The 17,007-nt window shown below is 42.1% G+C and overlaps 1 protein-coding gene across 1 annotated transcript in view; it reads right to left on the bottom strand.

Moving 5' to 3' along the window:
* Nucleotides 1-17,007, bottom strand: part of nup210 (nucleoporin 210) — a 101,581-nt gene that overhangs the window by 20,263 nt on the left and 64,311 nt on the right. Inside the window, exons 30-33 of the mRNA XM_080443430.1 lie at nt 14,708-14,882; nt 11,261-11,436; nt 3,514-3,734; nt 1,590-1,726 (exon numbers count right to left, since the gene is read on the bottom strand). Of these exons, the coding sequence (XP_080299556.1) occupies nt 1,590-1,726; nt 3,514-3,734; nt 11,261-11,436; nt 14,708-14,882 (709 nt within the window). The remainder of the gene's footprint in view (nt 1-1,589; nt 1,727-3,513; nt 3,735-11,260; nt 11,437-14,707; nt 14,883-17,007) is intronic.

Here is a 17,007-nt window from a genome sequence, read left to right as displayed (position 1 = left end):
AATCCATAACTTCAGCGGTAAATCCGTGCTACTTTAAGTCAGAATGAACGGAGCACAACTAACATTTCATGCCGTAAAAATAGCAGATCTACAAGCTCACAACGCGTCCCGTTCGTGATGCGTTGTGAGCGTTGGGAATGGAGCACTTAATGCATGCCGTAAACATAGCAGATCTACAAGCTCACAACGCGTACCGTTCGTGACCTGTTGTGAGCTTGTAGGTCTGCTATTTACCGCGCACGACACCGCCACACAGCTAAGTATATTGCTGAGGGCTAAACACGGTGTCGGGTTACAGGGGTTGTGACGCAGCACCAACGCAGCACTCTGAGCAGCTGATATTTATCGCTGGTGATGGATTATTTTTTAATTCTATGGGATGGTGGATGCTTTGTAATTTGGAGATCATTTTGAATAGCAAGTAGGCTACATTTTGATGACTTCGGTCATGTCATTGACACCGCGGGCATATACACATACCCCCCCACCCACTTTTTTTTTTTTTTTGCAGATCTGCACAGATCTCATAAATGACCCCTAAAAAATCCTCACGACGGAAATCCGTCGCCACGACGGAGAACTTTAATCCATGAGATCTGCTATTTTCAAACATTTTAGTACTTTTACTTTTGGTACTTTAATTGCATTTTGATACCAATACTTTAGTATTAGTAAAAGTAGCAAATGTCTGGAATTCAAAATTGAATTCCAGACTTATTTTACCTCTGGGGCGGAAACTGCCAATGCTTTGTCAATGCAAATGCGTGGATTCATGGTCTTGCGATGTTTTGACCATGAATCCACACATTTGCATTGACAAAGCATTGGCAGTTTCCACCCCAGAGGTAAAATAGAAGTGCGGCGTGACCGTGCCCTAACAGAGTATTTCTACATTGCAGTATTGATACTTTTACTTTTTTAAGTAAAACATTTTAGTACTTTTCCCACCACTGGCTGCAATGCAGAGCCGCCGGGAGAGAGTGATGCTGTTTGCATTATTATGACTCTTACCCAAGCCGTTTCATGTTGTAGCTCATTTATCAGGGACATGACTAGAATAAATACCCAGGTATGTATGTGGCACCTTGGTGGGCAAGTCAAAATCTCAGAGGCACACAGTTATTCATATCCATGCAAGATACTCTATAAACACGTTGCCACTCTGCAAACATTATTTTTCTTTGTTTACTAATACTTAAGTTTAACCACTTATAAGACCTGTTTCATCAAAAATAGCGGATCTACATCTGTGAGCTTGTAGATTGGTTAGTTACAATATTTTTTATTTGTGAAAACAAAATTCAAATATATTTCAAATTTCCGCCTATAATGATACGATACACCAAATAGGGGTGCCAGGTTGAAAGTGTTTTTTTTAAATATATATATTTCTTTAATTTTTTGGGGGTATATAATTTGCCTCTGTATTGGGGAATGAGAGCACACAAAGTACTGTTATAGTAAATAAAATAAAAATATTCATTACATTTTGTATAGTAGTTGGAAATCATGCGTGGTTGTTACAAAATCTCAAGACACCTCGACTCAATCAATGCGTCAGACATGCTGATAGAGGATAGATAACGTACCTCTCTGTAGGTCCTCAGGACGCCAGCTATTTCGTAGAACACGGTGACCGTTCCGGCGTCTCTGGCCACGGCCGCGCCGCTCTTGGGGTCCACCTGGAGCACGGTGCTGGCTGAGGAGCTCCATGCACCAGGGACACCTGGGTGGATGGGGGAACAGGACGGATCATTAACTCTGCTTTTGCAAGGTTTGCTTGTGTTGGGGGTTTTTCTCCCCCCCAATGCCTCATTACCTCTCATCAATGACACGCTTACTGTAACTAAAGTTAAGGGGATTTCTTCCCTGAGGAAAATGGGAACACTAACATTCACAACACAGGATATTACCTGGTTTCCTAAAGCAGCATTAATCAGCCTTCGATAAAAAACATTTAAAAAAAAGAAGGTATTTCTCTTATTTTCCTATCGAGTATAAACGTGTCAATGTGCAGCTTATTGTGGTTATTTTATAACATGTGGGTTCTCTCCCCCATAGTCGAATATTCTAATATCAAAACCACTATTCAACGGCGTACATCAAAGTCGATTATTCACTGATTTTTATAAATATTTTATTAAGCAGTGGCAATATATCTACAGCAGACATGCAGCTGTGAGCTCTGGTGTTGGTAGTTCTAATCCATTCGTCATCCATTGTTGTCAAATCATTTCATACAGTACGTGACGTTGTGCCGTCACTCAATGTAGGTGGGGCGCTGAAACGGCAGCACTCATGCTCGAAAGAAAAAAGCTGAAAAAAGCATGGCTCTACGCTGACAACAGTGTGTAAATACTTACTATTGGTGGGTTTATTACTGTAGTTTGTTTAGCAAGTTAAGCCTCTGGGCTCTACGCTCAATGCTGACAACAGTGTGTAAATACTTGACTTACTCTTGGCGAGTTTATTACTGTAGTTTGTTTAGCAAGTTAGATTGGAGACGTGTCCAGGGTAGCCGGGTGGCAGACGCTCCTTTTGCCGAGTATATCCACAGTTTGGTAGGACACTCTTTACATTAGCTGTTGCGGTGATGTCATGTCTCTTAATCAACTTTATCTTATGCTTATCCAACAAAGGTGCTGTTAGAGCATGTAATCATAACGCATCTTAGCCTTGTAACGACTGAAGGATGGACATAACTGTTGTTGTTGTTGAACATAGACAGGATAGTGTTATTCCAAGTTAAATAAACTGAATGAATGAGAACGCTACGTTTCACTTCAGCTAACGGCAGCAGTCATGCTTGTGCCTATGCTCCGTCGTTGTTTTGAGGAGCGCTGGTTTCAGTTCATTCAACCTCCTCTGTGTGTTGGCTGGCGAGACGCTCCTAGTGAGACATATATACTTCACCCCGAAACGGTATTGCGCACCGAGAACAGCTGACATACAAGCTCACAACGCGTCGCGGATGCGACGCGTTGTGAGCTTGGAGGTCTGCTATTCCCGGCCGCTCTCTGCGCGCAACACCTTCGCACGGCGGAGCATAAATTAGGTTTGAGGGGATACAGCTGCGCGATCAAGCAGGCTCTGATGCCGTGATCATAGAGCGCTCCCTCTGCGACAGGAGGTGGGGTTTTGTTGACACAACATAAACCGAGGTATATATTTCAAAAGGCAGAGATCACAGTAAACATCCATCCTAAACCTTCTTCCACACTGGGAGGAAAACAGCATCTGAAAGTTTGATAGGATTTCTTTTGGCTTTTCGGGTTCTTTTGCACGCATACTGGTTCTTATCAGTGTGACGTTGTCTGGAAATGCGTCTATTAATAAATCTTCTCTTCTGGGGGTCGCCGTTACAAAACATTTTCAGATGGGGGTCCGCGGCCAAATACATATTATTCTGGGGGTCCTTAACACAAAAAGGTTTGAGAAACACCACTTAAGTGGTCCCCGGACGCCCAAGTCGGGAAACACAATTTTACAAGGAGTTGGATTCCTGTGTCTCACCTTCTGGACCGATGACGTGGGCGCTGAAGCAGACCACGTCGCCCACCACCAGCCTCTGGGCGTCCTCTGGGTAGATGGCGTGCTGGACGGGCAGCGGGAGGTAGTCCGCCACGCCCGCCTGCTCGGGGTCCCACACCGCCAGGAGAGTGAGGCCCACGTTGACCGTCCTCACCGTCACCGTGTCGTTGCCGGGACCCCTGCCCACCTGCACCAGGTCATCCCTGGTATAGGACCGAGCACGACACAACACGACCACTTAGAACAAGGGTTCACAAAACTGTTCAGGCCGTGACCGAAGGAAGCATGAGCTCAGTTCGGGGCTCTCCCGAGGCTGGCAGAGGGAGAGTAGCGCCCAGGATTACAAGCTTAGGCAATGGGTGAAAAATGGGTTACAAAATCGTGAGAAAAAAAAAAAAAAGGTTAATTAGACCAATCGATTTAGCTCATTTTAAAGAATGAGTTACGGGACAGCCCCATTTTTAACCACTTAAGCACCGTTTTATACTTTTATACTATAATTTTAGTGTCGCACAAAAATAGCCATTTTTGCTATTTTGGAAAGGTATGGAAAATATTTGCCTATAATGACATGTCCAGAATGCTGTAGGTTGAAAGTGGTTATGCATGTTGCTGTTATTATATACAGTATTTTGTTGTATTTGTCACTGTAGATCTCCTCAGCATTTCATGATCACCTTCCTACCTTTTATCTACAGCCACAAGTCAGCACTGAGACCTAATTAACTCGACTGCTTTCTCCTTCGTTAGGGAGGATTTCCAGGACCCCGTAAGTCCCTCATACACCCCCCACACCATTAGCCAGCCCTTCACCAGCTTCGTTTGGATACTTTCCCACCCTCAAATTATCTGTCAGCATCTGGACGAGGAGGTAATGGAATCCATTTTGAGGGAGTCCCCTCATCAGGGCTGCATTCATTTAACTCACTCAGGTGGAAACGACTCCATCTGAGATGATGAGGATAAATGAAGTACATTTTGCACTTTTTTGGGAGAGTCTTTTTTTTGTATCAGATGGTTGGCTGAGCCACCAGGCACTCCCACTATTGCAGTTGTACCGAAACACCTAGTTATATATAACTATAGTTATATATACAGAAAATACACACAAACACATTCATGTGGTGCTGCAACCCGATCGCCAGAGGAAACATTCTCATTGAACGTTTTTCAAATTCCGTGCATAGACAACTGGAAAACCCGAAAATCCGTGCATAGCCGCCTCGCATCTCCCCCATTGTGACTAAACCATTTCGGAGGCGCGCAGTCTCAAGGGAACTGTCGCCACGTAAGGGACCACCGAGTGAGCTAAAGCGAGCGAGTTGCCGTCCCGAACGTTGCGACGTTCCCTTGAGCCTACTCAGCGCCGTTTGAGTTACGTACCGATAGGAACAGAATCGTACATTTTGTTGTGGGGACTGCTCTGCTTCCAGGTTTTTCCGGGTTGCAACTGGTTACGCCCACCGTGGGACTCGCCGTACATATGCACGGAATTTCGGGTTTTCTAGGCAACTATGCACGGAATGACGTGCACTGGGTCCGTGCAATGTATACTAAAAAGGCTGGAGATCAGGCTGGGTAAGGAATCGTATGCTGTATCATGGCCACGGTGTCTTTTTTACTGATGCATAACTTATCCGGGTCACTGAGTGTTCACTCGCACACACACACACAACACAAAATGCATTCAAATCAAAAGGCAATAATCCCATATGAAAAGTGAAACAACTGTACAGAACCTGACTGAATTAATAGTGTTTGGCCCAGCCTATTTTACTATTGCAGAGCTAAAATTGCCTGTGTATTGCCATCGTGTCTCTGCAGATATCAGGAAGTTACATTTTATCCTTTTTATAATAAGTAAATTCAAGATCAAACTTAAGAAAGCTTTTCTCAAGCCATTTAACTTGCATTTAGCCATAGCACCAGGGGACTATCTATGGTCCACTAAATACACTGAACATTTCAATGGTTGGATGTGCCAGAAATGTCCTCAATTAAACAAAGACAGAACTTAAGTAATTGTTTTTGGACCCAGGACGATTAAAAGTTAATGCTCAGTCTCCATCTGTAATGTTAAAAAACCACAACCCAAGCTAGAAATCTTGGTATTAGTCATGGACTCAGACCTGAATTTCAACCACCAAATTAAGACGATTACAAATTCACCCTATTATCACCTTGAGGAATACAATCAAGAAATAAAGGACTTATTTCTCAGCAGGATTTGGGAAAGCATGTCCATGCATTCATCTCTTCAGTAGACTTGACTCACGGATTAAAGCAAAAATAAAATCTCACGACTGAAAGGTTTTGTCAGGCCATGTCCCAATCTCTGATTAGTGAAACGGCATGAAAGGATTTTATGAGATATCTGAGACCATTAGGGTTTTATTTAAAGTAATACTAGGTAACTTTTTCAACAAAACTAAAGTTAAATTGTATATCTTTTGTGAGTGGCAAAAGTTTCACATCACCCACTCCATGAATTTCACCCCCGAAAGCCTTTATACATATATTTTCTATTGAACGGTGATAGGGGTGTCTTTCCCGCGAAAATGACGTCATGTAGCCGGAAAACGGAAGCGGAAATGCACCGGTTTCCTGTTTGGCCAGGAACTGCCGCACTGGTTTCCTGTTTGGCCAGGAACTACCGCGCTAATAACAAAAAGGAATCTCACGCTGTTTTTAAGAGATTGTATGATTTGAAGATCGAAAAACAGAAAAAGAAAACACAGCTCACGGTAACTAAAGCTCCACTGGCTAAGAGAAACGATCCACAGATCGTATAAAACAATTAAAAGAACGCTTTTTGAAACGCTTCCGTCTTCCGGTGAAAACAAATGGAATTCTGGGTAACAGAGGAATAAACGAACGGCCTGCAGTGACGGTAATGACCAGCAGAGGCTGCTAAAAATTGTTATTTGTGGACCTGCATTGTATAACTTTAAGATGCCTCCGACACAGGCGTTATGCCTTGGACACAGGTATTCTATTGCTAGTGTGATCAATTCAAACACTTTATAATCTGTTCTATTGCTAGTATGACCAGTGACCACTTCAAATACTTCAATGTTAACCCATTAAGACGCAGCACGTGTGTCATTCTTTTTCTATGGCTATTCAAAAATGGCAGATCTACAAGCTCATATCGCGGCACCGGGTGCAGCGAGCTTGTAGATCTGCAATTGTTTTAGCAATCGTGAAAATCTGTGCAAATCTTTGAATATGTATAGTTTTTAATGCAAACATTTGTAACTCAAATCTTAGCTTCTGGAAGTCCCTGGAACAAAACATTTTACAAATGTTTGCTTTAAAAATATATACCGTATTTTCCGCACTATAAGGCGCATCTGAGTATAAGGCGCACCTTCAATAAATGTATTATTTTCATATATAGGGCGCACCGCCTTATAAGGCGCATCCGCACTATAAGGCGCACTGACGGTGCGGCTTATAGCGCGGAAACCAAGGGAACCAATATTGATACATATATAAGGCGCATCGGATTATAAGGCGCATCCGCACTATAAGGCCTTATAGTGCGGAAAATAGGGTATATATTCAAAGACTTGCACACATTTTCACGATTTGAAAAAAATGGCAGATATACAAGCTCATAGAGTGCCGCGCTATGAGCTTGTATATCTGCTATTTTTTTATAGCCAAATAAATCTAAAATGACAGAGAAGCGCTCCTGGTCTTAATGGACTAACAGGGTTGTGAGCTTGTAGATCGGCTATTTTCGGCGTGCTTCCATAGAAGACGTGCTGTGCTGCCTTGTATGGAAGTGACTGATAACTTCAATCCATGCTTGATTACTGTAACAATTTCTTTACAGGTCTCTCCGAAAAAAATAAAATAAAAATAGAAATCGATCAGACAGACAGACAGACAGACAGACAGACAGACAGACTGCTGAGCTGCTGGAGCCCTCTTCAGTAAGATGAAAGAAAGTGGATCATATCACTGGAAGCTCTCAGATCTTTACACTGGCTTACCTGTCTGTCAAAATAATTGATTTCAAAATACTACTGTTGGTTTATTAAAGCATTGAATGTATTTTTTTTACGTTGCGATACATCATGAACTATATATCCAGACCTCTCGGGTTGTCAGACAGGTCAGCTTTATGTCAAAACTAATGGAGAAATGTGTGGAGAAAAGCAGCGTTTAGGTTTTATATACCACATAGCTGGAACAAACCCCCAGAAAAGTGCAGGTCTGCTGCTATAACTCGGTTCTTTTGAAATCAAAGTTGAGACGTTCTGTTTGCTTGCCTTTTATTGCGGTTTTTGATTATTTTGCTGCGCTTGTACTGTAATGTATTTCAACTTAGTCATATTTTCTATTCTCTTGATTCTTTAATGCAATGATGGATAGTTATTCATAATTGTTTTCAAATGTACTTTTATAATGCTTCTTCTCACCGTAAGTCACTTTGAATAGCCTTGTTGTTGAGATGTGCCAATTGCCTTATCAATGAAGCAGTTCGTTTGCTAGCTCGGCTATCTTTCAGAAAAAGATTCCCCCCCTCCCCAGCTGTTTACTGGACATATCTTTCTGTCATATGATGTGTTTTGCATATTATTGTATATTGTTGTTTGTCTTTAAAAAGGTAGGGTAGGTGATTTTCTTTGGTTAAAATAAGTGTTAAATAGCTCTATATGCCAATAGCACTCATTGCTATAGAGTGTTTGTTCAGTAACAGGAGTGTCTCTCCAGCTCTTTATTAAACAGGAAATGCTTTTTTCAGGTCAGGATACCAAATCTATCCAAATCAGGAGAGAAAAATCAGTCAGGATATAGATTAAACAAGTGAAATTGGAAGTGATGACGCATAGAAACGAGCAGACAAAATTGGAACTGGAACACTATAAAAATGAAGCTGATAAATGGGTACTCTCTCCTGATTGGCTGAAACATTTATTTTCTGTTTACTAAAAAGCTGGAGAGACAGAGAGACCCCTGTTACTGAACAAACACTCTATAACAATGATTACTATCAGAATAATAGAGCTTTAACCTTATAACAAAAAACGTTTTGTTTTAACCAAAGAATATCACTTACCCTACATTTAAATCTCTCGATGAATTGAATACACAGGACCTTAATGGAAACAAGCCCCGAGGGCTTCCCTGGGTCATCCTTTTAGCATTCTTTTGTATAAATCTGTGCTTTTGCACACTGTTTGCAAACTGCTAGGGGACTAATTTGTATAAGACTTCAGTTCAGGTATGGTCAGGGGAAGGCTACATAAACAAGCTGGCCTTGGTGCTATAAATACGGTACAGCTCACAACAGCAGGATAATAGCTCTGCGGCTTTTACTTTAGAACAACAGTAAGCAAACTGTAAAACTAAATGTCAGGATTCTGGACGGCCGTTTTAACTCAGTGAACCCCTAAAACAATGTCCCCAAAGGAACCGATTCCCTGCCGTCTTTGTTTAAACGCACTAAATGAAAACGTCCAAAGTAGAGCTGCAACAGTTTGATTATAATTTTTATCAATAATAAAAATAATAATCTATCCCTATTTTGGGCATGTCATCATAGGCAAAAATATTTTAAAAACATTTGAAATCGCAACGCAACACTAATCCCATGGATTAAAGCAAAATACAACTCACGACTGAACATTTTGCCAGGCTTTGCCAAATATGCGATTTGTGAAACGGCGTGAAAGGAATAAATCTAGAACAAACATGGGAAAGTTCTCATTCTACTGCTCTGCCACCAAAATGAATGAAAGAATGCCCTGACACACCATCCATTATAAGGATGTGTAACACTGGTTTCTTTCTAAATTGTCCTGAAAAACATCTTATCGGGAGACCACAAGGGGAGGTAAACATAATTGTAGTGTTTGTATTTGTTGATGACATGTATTACTACATTTGTATTTGTTGATGACATGTATTACTACATCCGATGATGCTCTATCTATACTCTCTTTTTGCACTCTTGTCTTTAAATATTTTTTACGATTTCTATCATTATTCTGTTGTTGTTGTTGTTATTATTATCTATGCTGCTGCAATGTCTGAAGGAAGCCAAACCAAAATAAGTTTTACTCTTATGTACCTGTACACAAGATGCAACAATAAAGTACAACCGTGAACCTTGAATTATTATGTACATTTGTTATGCTATGTAGATAAATTCAATACATAGGACTACAATGGAAGGACTTTTTTTTTTGTGTTATCCTTTCAGCCTTAACACATTAACCGCCAAGAACGTAGTCCTACGGTCCGTTAAATCCAACTGTTAAGCGCCGAGACCGTAGCCCTACGGGCTGCGGTCTTTTCGCGCATGCGCGGTCCGGGTGCACTTTCGGATTTTTTTTGATCCACTTCCGTTTCCGGTTTGATGACCGGAAACGGAATTATTTGGGATCCGGTTTTGACGATCACGTCCGCCCTCGTTCTACAGACGAAACTGAAACTCAATTCTCTTCCTGTAGTTTTTTCTCCTCGCATTTCACTGTTTAACGTAATCCGCTCTAACTCAAACATGGATGCCCCGTTTGACACGCGATCTTCACTGGGAGATACAGGGAGATCTCGCGGATGTAAACAGACCGGCTCAATCTCAATCTTAAGGATTTTAACAAGATCTATGGCGACATGAAAAAAACAAAAAAACAACAAAAACACCTTGGCACTGGTGAGTACATTATGAGATTAACCTCTGGCGGTCGATGTGTTAATGTCTTAACACATTGAGTGCCAAACACGAGAATCTACGTGTTTGCAAATACACCCGTTGAGTGCCATAAACGAGAATCTACGTTTTCTTTTCCCACAAGGGGGGCGCTCTAACGCAACTTAGGAATGATCCTTGGACCCGGTAAAAGGAAATGGACGGATGTGACGTCAGCCCCAAAAAACGTCCCTTCCGTCCGCTCCAGTGATAGGATTTGGAGAAAAAGGTCTATATCTCCATATCTTTTTTACAGTGGTCAAGACAAGCCATTTTTCGACGGGCGATCTCTCTGCAATGGCGGATCGCGGTAGAAATATTATTGTTCCAGTCGTTAGACGGGACCCTCGGCCATCGCCCGAGATCGACGTAAACGGTAAGAAACGCTGGCACTCGATGTACCCCGTTTTAAAAAAACCTCTGGCACTCATTGTGTTAATATCTGCTGGTATAAAATGTAGTGTGGAGTGTGTTGTAGTGACCTGTTGGTGGTAAATGTAGTGTGGTGTGTTGTAGTGACCTGTTGGTGGTAAATGTAGTGTGGTGTGTTGTAGTGACCTGTTGGTGGTAAATGTAGTGTGGTGTGTGTTGTAGTGACCTGTTGGTGGTAAATGTAGTGTGGTGTGTGTTGTAGTGACCTGTTGGTGGTAAATGTAGTGTGTGGTGTGTGTTGTAGTGACCTGTTGGTGGTAAATGTAGTGTGTGGTGTGTGTTGTAGTGACCTGTTGGTGGTAAATGTAGTGTGTGGTGTGTGTTGTAGTGACCTGTTGGTGGTAAATGTAGTGTGGTGTGTGTTGTAGTGACCTGTTGGTGGTAAATGTAGTGTGGTGTGTGTTGTAGTGACCTGTTGGTGGTAAATGTAGTGTGGTGTGTGTTGTAGTGACCTGTTGGTGGTAAATGTAGTGTGGTGTGTGTTGTAGTGACCTGTTGGTGGTAAATGTAGTGTGGTATGTGTTGTATAGTGACCTGTTTGTGGTGAAGGTGAGCATGGAGGTGGAGCTGTGTGTGGTGTTGTATAGTGACCTGTTGGTGGTGAAGGTGAGCATGGAGGTGGAGCTGTGCAGAGCCTCTCCGCTGGCGGCGTGGAAGTGGACGGTGAAGGAGAGCACCATGCCCAGGGGGATGGCCCACAGGGTCTCTCTGGTGGAGGTGTGGAGGGCCGGACTGGTGCTGAGGCGCACGTAGGACACTGGCACCACCTGGGGAGGGTGGAGGGGGGGGGGGGGGGGTAAGGGGTCATACCAGGAGTCATAATTGAGTCAAAATTGGCCTATCAGGAGACCACAAGGGGAGGGAAATGTAGATTCCCATCGAAAGTTATTTTTCCTCCTTTGTACACAGTGTTTTGTGTTTGTTGATGACATGTATTATTGTGTTGAATTGAATACATAGGACCACAGTGGAAACAAGTCCCCAGGACTTTTTTTTTGTGTTATCCTTTTAGCCTTAAAAAGGATCCCTGGCTAATTAGTATTGCATGCCTTAATACATTATTCATTCAACCTTTATTTAAGATTCTCTGAGAGATTTTTACAATTTACAATGTTGCCGAGATTACACACATATATATAACATAAGGCATCTGTGTCACATTTTGATTTGAGCTGAAAAGCATTATTTTACACTTTGGCTATTCAAAAATAGCAGATCTACAAGCTCGTAGCGCGGCACCGAGTGCCGCGCTACGAGCTTGTAGATCTGCAATTTTTTTTTAAATCATGAAAATTAGCAAATCTTTGAATAGATATTCTTTTAAAGCGAACATTTTTGAATCTTTGCTTCTGGGGGTCCCTGGAATAACATATTTTGAGATGGGGGTCCGCGGCCAAATGCATATCATTTTGGGAGTCCTTGACATGAAAAAGTTTGAGCACCACTGACATAGCAACATCCTTTTTTTTTTTTTTAACCGTTAGGATTTAGAAGACATTTTGTAGAAACAGTTGAGTTTTACTCAATAGGGACAACACCCGTCGCAACTATTTCTAAAATAAATACAATTTCAACATGTTTTTAATTTTAGTCATAGAGGGCAATTAGTATTAAGACATATTAGGCGTATTAGCCAGGGATCCTCTTAAAGTCTGCCCGTACCACACGCCGTTTACATTTCTGACTAAGAAAGTAATCAATCAAATCAACAAGGGTCAGTGCTATTGTTTTCCAGATTAAAACAGTCATTTGCATCATGGCTCTGTGCACTAATCGCCAGAGCCACCAGGCGTCCCATGGGCTCAACGCTGTTCTTACTGAATATGAAGAAGACCACTAGGGGCTTAAGTGGCTATAATTCATAATGGATTTTTTTTTTTGTACCTTTGGGTCCTGGCGAACCACCAGGCCGCCCCCCCATGGGTCCACGCTGTTCTTAATGAATATGAAGAGACAGTGCAGTTCAGCCCGACTGATCATTAGGCTGGCTAATGGAGCTTATTGTCTCTTAATAGACGTTCAAACTCATTGAGATGGCTGGACATGGCCGTCAATATGATCCCGAAGATGTACCTTTTTAGAAACCACTTTTTTTCGGCTTTCATAATTCATCAAAACTGGGTCACGCCGGTAAATGAGCGAGATAGTGTGTCGACCGCATAATAGCAGCAACATCTCTGGCTGGAGGCCTGGGTTGCATGCATGCATCACCTAAACCCCCCCCCCCCCCCCCTCTCCCCCCACCCACCCCAAGCCTGTGTGAGGCACGATGCCAAGGACACTGGCACAGTACGGGTCACTTTACAGCAACATGCTCACAATACTCACAATGCTCACGATACTGTATGTTTACATTACATGGTGAATGATAACTTAAGGCAGGGGTCTTCAACGTTTTCAGGCCAAGGACCCCCTCTCTGAGAGAGAAATGAAGCAGGGACCCCCCACTATATATTGCACAAGTAAGACGCGCGAACGCTGGAAGCGAACGCAGCTCGAAAATAACAATAAGAAGAATCGAAAGGAATGAGCAATTGTAGAGAAGTGGGTGGTACAGTGAAATTAGTGAGAACAGGGCCGCCAGAAGAGTTTGTGAAATGTGTTTGGTTTAGGCATTTTAGGGCCTCCTTCCGCGTTCGCAATAAACTTGTGTTGCAGATTAAAGCTTTTCATATATGTTGGTTTCATGTTAATGTGTATTTTCAGACATTTAACCACTTAAACCCTCAATACTAAGTAAACTTTCACTCTGTACTTAGTCTGCTCTTTTCCCCCCTCTCTTTGCCGAAAATAGCAGATCTACAAGCTCACAACGCCTCGCGTTGCGAGGCGTTGTGAGCTTGTAGATCTGCTATTTTCGGCAAATGTTCCCCTCAGAATAGGGATGCTACGGTTCAAATGGTTAATATAAAAACAAATATTCTATCACACAAAGATTTGGCGGACCCCCTGTAGTAACTCTGAGAACCCCCTAGGGGTCCCGGACCCCCTGTTGAAGACCCCTGACTTAAGGTAAGAACTTCACACACAGCACCTAAGAGACATTGATCAAAACCTTTCTATTCTAGGGATGCCTATTTGACCCTTTTTTAATAAAAATAATAGTTATTGATTAATTAATCAATAAGGAAATGCGCTATTCACAATGGACGAATGACCGCTATGCTCATGTCACTGTACAGGGTATATGGGCATATACTAACGACATCAGGGATCTCCATATATGGGCATAAAAGGGACACTGCTGAACAAGACGGAGAGAGATCTCCAAATATGGGCATAAAAGGGACACAGACAGGTACAGTGTGCAGTGCAGTGTGACGCAGGTGGCGGCAGGGCCGGATCTAGGCATGGGCAAGGGGGGGCAATGCCCCCCCCAAATGCCCTGACTAGCCCCCCCAAAAAAAATAAAAAATTGAAAGTTACATTTATGTCATGATATGAAATGTGAACTTACCATAATCAAAATAATCCTTAATCATATTCCATCATGTATCATTGCACAATTCAAATAATCCTCTGCCCTGATTTTCCATGGGCAGTGTTGCCAGATATTGCGAGAGAAAGAAGCCTAGGAAAACAAGCCCAAAAGAACAATAGGAAGCAGTAATATACAAACAGCCGAAAAACTGAAAAAAAAACGCAAAAAAATGTCGGCGCTGCGCGATTATTAATGCCCCCCCAGTTAATAATTTCTGTATCCGGCCCTCGGTGGCGGCCCGAACTCTAGACTCTAGTTTTATATAAGCACAATAGCAGTACAAACGAGAGGCTCATAGGCACATAGTCATTCTCTTCGTAATATCCCCTTGCCTTTTTCATTCTTGTTGTGTGTATACAGTACGTTGCTTTTTTTTAGTAGTACAGTATTTAATTACCATTGTTACAACAATGTTAGGAGCCAAACAAATGACATTTTACTCTTACGAAACTTTACATATTAAGTAACAATAACGACCACCTTGAACCTCTACCACGCTGTCCTGTGTATAAAAAAGAAATCAATGCATTCAGAACCAAAAGATTGATGGAACCCACCTTGACAGCGAGGATCAGAGTCTGATTGATGCCAAACGTCTCCTTTGAGGTGACCAGCAGCGAGGAGGAGCCGGTCAGAGAGCCAGAGGACAGCGAGCCCTTGTCGTCCACCTGAGCAACCACAGCCTGCTCCGGACAGTCCAGCATCCGGTAGGCCAGCGTGCCCACGCCGTCCCTATGGAGACACCAGAGTCAAACATCATGTGCCGGGTACAATGAGTTGCAGGCCAGATATTTAATAATTTCATATTTTAAAAACAAAACAAGAATTAAAAAGGTAGGGTAAGTGATATTTTTTGGTCAAAACAAACGTGTTTTTGTTAAAAGGTTCAAGGACAACATTCTGATAGTAATCATTGCTATAGAGTGTTTGTTCAGTAACAGGGGTCTCTCTGTCTCTCGAGCTCTTTGATTGACAGAAAATTACATTTTCAGGTAGGTGACACCATTTCAGCCAATCAGGAGAGAGTACCCATTTATCAGCTTCATTTTTATAGTGTTCCAGTTCCAATTTTGCATGCTCATTTCTTAGCGTCATCACTTCCAATTTCACTTGTTTAATCTGTATCCTGACCGAGTTATCTATCCTGTTTCGATAAAATTGGTGTCCTGAACTGAAAATGCATTTTCTGTTTAATAAAGATCTGGAGAGACATGGAGACTCATGTTACTGAATAAACACTCTGTAGCAATGAGTACTATAAGAATATAAAGCTAGTTAAAGGTTTCATGACGTTCATGTTTTACCACACATTAAAAGTCTTTGTCATGGTCCTTCAAAGTGTATATAAAGTTTTAACAAAAAATTCCACTCCATTGATCCATGGCAGGTGTTTTTCTCGCACATTTCTAAAGCCTTTTCAACTGCAATGAAAAAAGAAATCTTTGCCTGCGGGTGTCGCTGGTGAGGGATTTTGCCTGTCAATCATCGCCTCTGCTCCGCCCCCCCCCCAAAGGAAAGGATAGGGGAGGGGAGGGGCGAGGAGGAGAGTGGGCGGGATTAATCGGCTGTGACCTCACTGCCGAAGGGCCAAGCTAAGTTATTCAGAAAACCCCAGACCACAGAAAATCCACTGAATGTTCAAAGTTTGTTTTTTAGGTGTAATTGAGGTCATAAAACCCCCCAAAAAACATAAAAAAAGTTTAAATGAATGTCATAGAACCTTTAAGACTTATTTTAACTAAATACCTTACCCTACCTTTAATAGAGGATTAGGGATGGGAAGATATGACATTTTCATGTCATGATTATTGTGACCAAAATAATTGCGATTTACGATATTATCACGATGATGTAAATATGCTTAAAAATCTTAAAATGCCACTTTGTATATCTTAGATATCTTAGAGGGGGGGGGGGTGAAGATGAAGAAGATTAGATATTCTAGAAAGACAGGAACTGACCATGTCCTTGTTTATGACTCTTAACAGCTGCTGGGTAGAAGCTCTTCCTGAGCATCGAGCCTGAAACTCTTACCAGTCCACAAACACTGTTTCCAAGGTGTTGTTGCCTTTCTACATCTCTGCATACAGTATCTGTCTGTGTGTCTTTATCTCGATGTGCCCAAATATGGATGACTGATGTCATAGTACTGGTGTCATAGTACTGACAAAACACATCTTATTATTAGCACATTTCAGATTATAGATTTAGCTAAAGTGGCCATTCACTTTGAGTCATTAGCTATTCCATAATAATGATGTCATCTAGGAATGACATCACATTCAACATAATTGTCCTTTTAAATGTTTTTATTCTATTTCCCAACACAACACCATTCAGAAACTGTTAGCAACACATTGCCCTGCCTTCTAACCTCTTCTGTAAATTAGTTGCACTGATTCACAGTGGTGCTGGCGTGTGAAATGTTTCACTGGACGACACATCTGAAAAGAGGACATAGGCTTTCCTGGCCGGCTGCTGTGGTAGTCGGACACAAGCTGTACTCTTTTGAAGGTTACGATCACGGTTACGATCACGGTGGCAACCACAGTGATTATATCGATGTCCACATCTTCAACACACTGTCTTCACGCTGGATGAAGTTGACCACAGTGAAAACTGGAGGAGGAGAACATCACCTTGAGGTTCCCTGCGTGCGCACGGGCCACACAGCTGTTCTGGTAGAAGATATTGTCTACATCTGGGGGGGATATCCTTACTGTAACGTGCTTTATTCATTTGATGTTGACAACCACAGATGGTCCAAACCCAATATTTCTGATACCGTTCCAGAAGGGAGGTGCCAACACTCAGCCTGTGTCTTGAGGAAGGTCATGTATATTTATGGAGGAATCAC

The sequence above is a fragment of the Gymnoscopelus braueri genome, assembly GCF_963280865.1.
Source record: "Gymnoscopelus braueri genome assembly, chromosome: 12".
Taxonomy (NCBI): domain Eukaryota; kingdom Metazoa; phylum Chordata; class Actinopteri; order Myctophiformes; family Myctophidae; genus Gymnoscopelus; species Gymnoscopelus braueri.
Note: the sequence above shows the minus strand (reverse complement) of the source record. Positions and strands in the feature narration are given on the sequence as shown.